The sequence below is a fragment of the Pseudovirgaria hyperparasitica genome, assembly GCF_010093815.1.
Source record: "Pseudovirgaria hyperparasitica strain CBS 121739 unplaced genomic scaffold EJ05scaffold_36, whole genome shotgun sequence".
NCBI lineage: Eukaryota > Fungi > Ascomycota > Dothideomycetes > Acrospermales > Acrospermaceae > Pseudovirgaria > Pseudovirgaria hyperparasitica.
The window spans coordinates 5,087-8,005 of NW_022985584.1; the positions used below are offsets into that span (position 1 = coordinate 5,087).

Consider the following 2,919-nt stretch of genomic DNA (forward strand, 5'->3'; position numbering starts at 1 on the left):
TTTGCACAGTCGACAAGCCTTACCAAATATGCGACTCGGTACTCTCTTATGGCTCATACTTGATAACGTGGAAGTCCAGAGTATAGACAACCCAGATGTTCATTGATAATGTTTGTAAAGTCAAGGTTACCACAAGTGTGTTCAAGCATTGGGTGGAAAGGACGAGTACTCGAAAGAAGATCGCAACAGCCAAGTATTAGTTCAATACGGGCTACTATCATCTCGCCGCTATTACTGCGTCATCAGAAGCTCCCATTCGTCCTTATCTTTGTACCTGGCGGGCATATGATCAAACGTTTCTCTTTCTAGTCACCATGCCTGTTATATGAAGGACTCCTGCTACATCTCTATAACTTACATTTCATCGCAGCTAGCCTAGAGACTTGCCTCGGAGTGAGAGCAATGAATGGGAACACGGACTAAATCAAGCTAATCAGACTACATGTATATTGCTCAGGTCTTACTTAGCTGGACTAGACAGGACTGTCAACCAACTTTGTCACGCTTTACTCTACCGAAGCTCCCAGATTGAACCGCTGCGTGGCATTTCGACGATAAACTGCATTATACCTTGCAGTGATGAGAGCGCGCAGGAAGCTCTTCACTCTCCTGCCTAGTAAGATATGGGTCTGCGAGCCGCTGCGTGAACCGTTGAGCAAGGATAGCCTGTGCGTTGTGCGTAAGGTCCTTGCGATTCCATGGCTCAGTATCCATGGCCTACCAGTTTAGCCGATACCAGGCGGCGACTTAGTGGATTTAACGGCTCAGTATCACACGGCTCAGCATGATGACACTGTGAACTATCTGATAGTAACTCTGGTGGGCCAAGCGGCATATTCGCGGGACACTTGGGTGCCTGGCCCTGGATTGGCCCAGCTCTATACGACGACGTGTGACCAAGTCAAAGCTCACAATTGTATCACACAGTACTCATTGCACGCGACGGCAGGAACACGAGTAGTGTTACTGGAACATCTATAATAGGACATCACCTAGTAGCTTTCGGCTCCTGGATTTAAGAACACCAACTAACAACCTGGTCAAGATGCTCGTAGGTACAGAAGCGATGTGCCTTGGTGCACCAAGCTGGCAAGTGGCGGAGAGGAAGAGGGAGATTAAGCAGAGAAATGCTGCGGCGTAGCGTTCGGTCCGTCATCCGGTGAAGGTGCTCGGTAGCCGGGGATGGCCGGATCACCGCCGTCGGATGTGGTGCCGGAGCACAAAACAAAACGGATGTCAGCATCAATCGATTAACAAAAGAGAACTGGCCTCTAATTCACGTTTCATGACATCTCCTGCGATATTACACAAAGCAAAGACGGCTCAAGTCTGTCCAGGACCTCCCCGCGCAGAAAACATCGTTTAACTCCCTTCCAATATCAACTTGAGAGTCCAGAGGTAGTGTGCGAGGGCACCGAACGTGGAATCAGCAATGACTGTCCGGGGGTGGACGCCCGTGATGGTAACCATGGCATCCGTGGAAACCGAGGCGATGCACTATATATGTGTAAGTAGTTGGATAAGAGCTGCATTTAAGCATATACGTACGTGATCGTTTGTCATCATTGCTCGTTTGCGTAGGAGACACAACGTTAGAACTCGGTGAGTATAATGTAGGATTCACTGCTGCGACTGCCAACGTAAGGAGGGACATTGCCAGGGCTGCCGTACACGCAAGTGCTCTCATCTTTGGTTCAATGCTGCCGTAAGAACTACGAAAATATGACGTTTTCTTCTGATGATCAGTGAGCCAAGAAGATCATACAAATTCAACCCTTGTGCATTAACAAGCCGCTTGATGGAGAATGAGGAGATACTTATGTGGCTCGGCAAGCCGTGTTCCTGAGCCTTTTACATTGATATGCTGAGGACTTAGTGAGCGCCCTGTCGCTCCCATCGCCGCAGGAACTAAAGCAGCAGCTGGAAAGGCACGGTGGCCCTGCGCCCCTTCACACTGCCCCTGCCGAACATTAGTCTTGTCGGAACTTAGTATTCCAAGCCATCCGGATCTTGTACTACCTCAACGAAGAAAGGATCAATGAGAACGTTGAAGGATTCGCATTCGCGTCTGAATACACTATACAGGTATGGTTGGCGGACCTAAATGGCGCGAGTGGCGTGAGTCCTGGAGAAGGGCGCGCAAGAGGCCCATTCTGTATATCGACGTTAGAGGCTCAGTAAGTTCTTGCCAGCGTCGCTCCCGGAGCGGCTCAGTCGAGTCTCGGTATTTTACAGTGTAAGCAATCAGTCGACCGAGTTCTAGGCGATGTGTATGCTTTATAACCGTACTACCAAGTTTACTTGGACGTGCATGGCACTTTTAGCTAACAGAGTAGATTGGTTTAACTGGCCTATAAGCGTAGGGAGACGATCGGTGCAAGAGGACTTTGGTAAGGTTGTCTTACGGCGCCGTGATAAGATCTACATTTATGACTCAGATGGTACTTCATGGCTGACGGTCGGACAGGAGTTCGACGTGCTAACAAGCAATATGCGCACAGCAGCACCACTGCTTAGTACCGATTCGAATCACACCGAGACGTGTAACGTCTCGGACTACGCTCAAATTCAAGCTCGTCGATGCAAGTCTGTACGAAGACTAGGACCTGCTCCTCTAATGCCACTTGGGTCTTGTAACTATCAGGATGAATTAGATGCAAGGCTGGAGTTCTGGCTCCACCCCCTCCCCCTACCTGTAGTCTTACGTACTCGTCCCAAATCGAGGATGCTATCTCAAGATGTACACCCCGTGCCAACTAAGCCCACACCAAGGCTGTATGAAGCCGGCATTCGGTCCACCAAGTAGAAAACAGGTTCAGGTTCGAACAATAGCCAGACTGGTGCTGTTGATCCTGAGCTGTGTAAAGTACCAATCAATCGACAACCAACACACGGGTCGTGCGCATTACATACATGACA

General features: G+C 49.4%; 1 protein-coding gene across 1 annotated transcript; it reads right to left on the minus strand.

The window, feature by feature from the left end:
• Positions 1-1,362: 1,362 nt before the first annotated feature.
• Positions 1,363-1,563, minus strand: EJ05DRAFT_505834 (uncharacterized protein; the record flags this gene model as incomplete). The annotated part of the gene is made up of 2 exons (XM_033747741.1): positions 1,363-1,497; positions 1,549-1,563. 2 exons carry the CDS (start codon positions 1,561-1,563, stop codon positions 1,363-1,365), a joined length of 150 nt encoding a protein of 49 aa, XP_033595111.1.
• Positions 1,564-2,919: the final 1,356 nt, after the last annotated feature.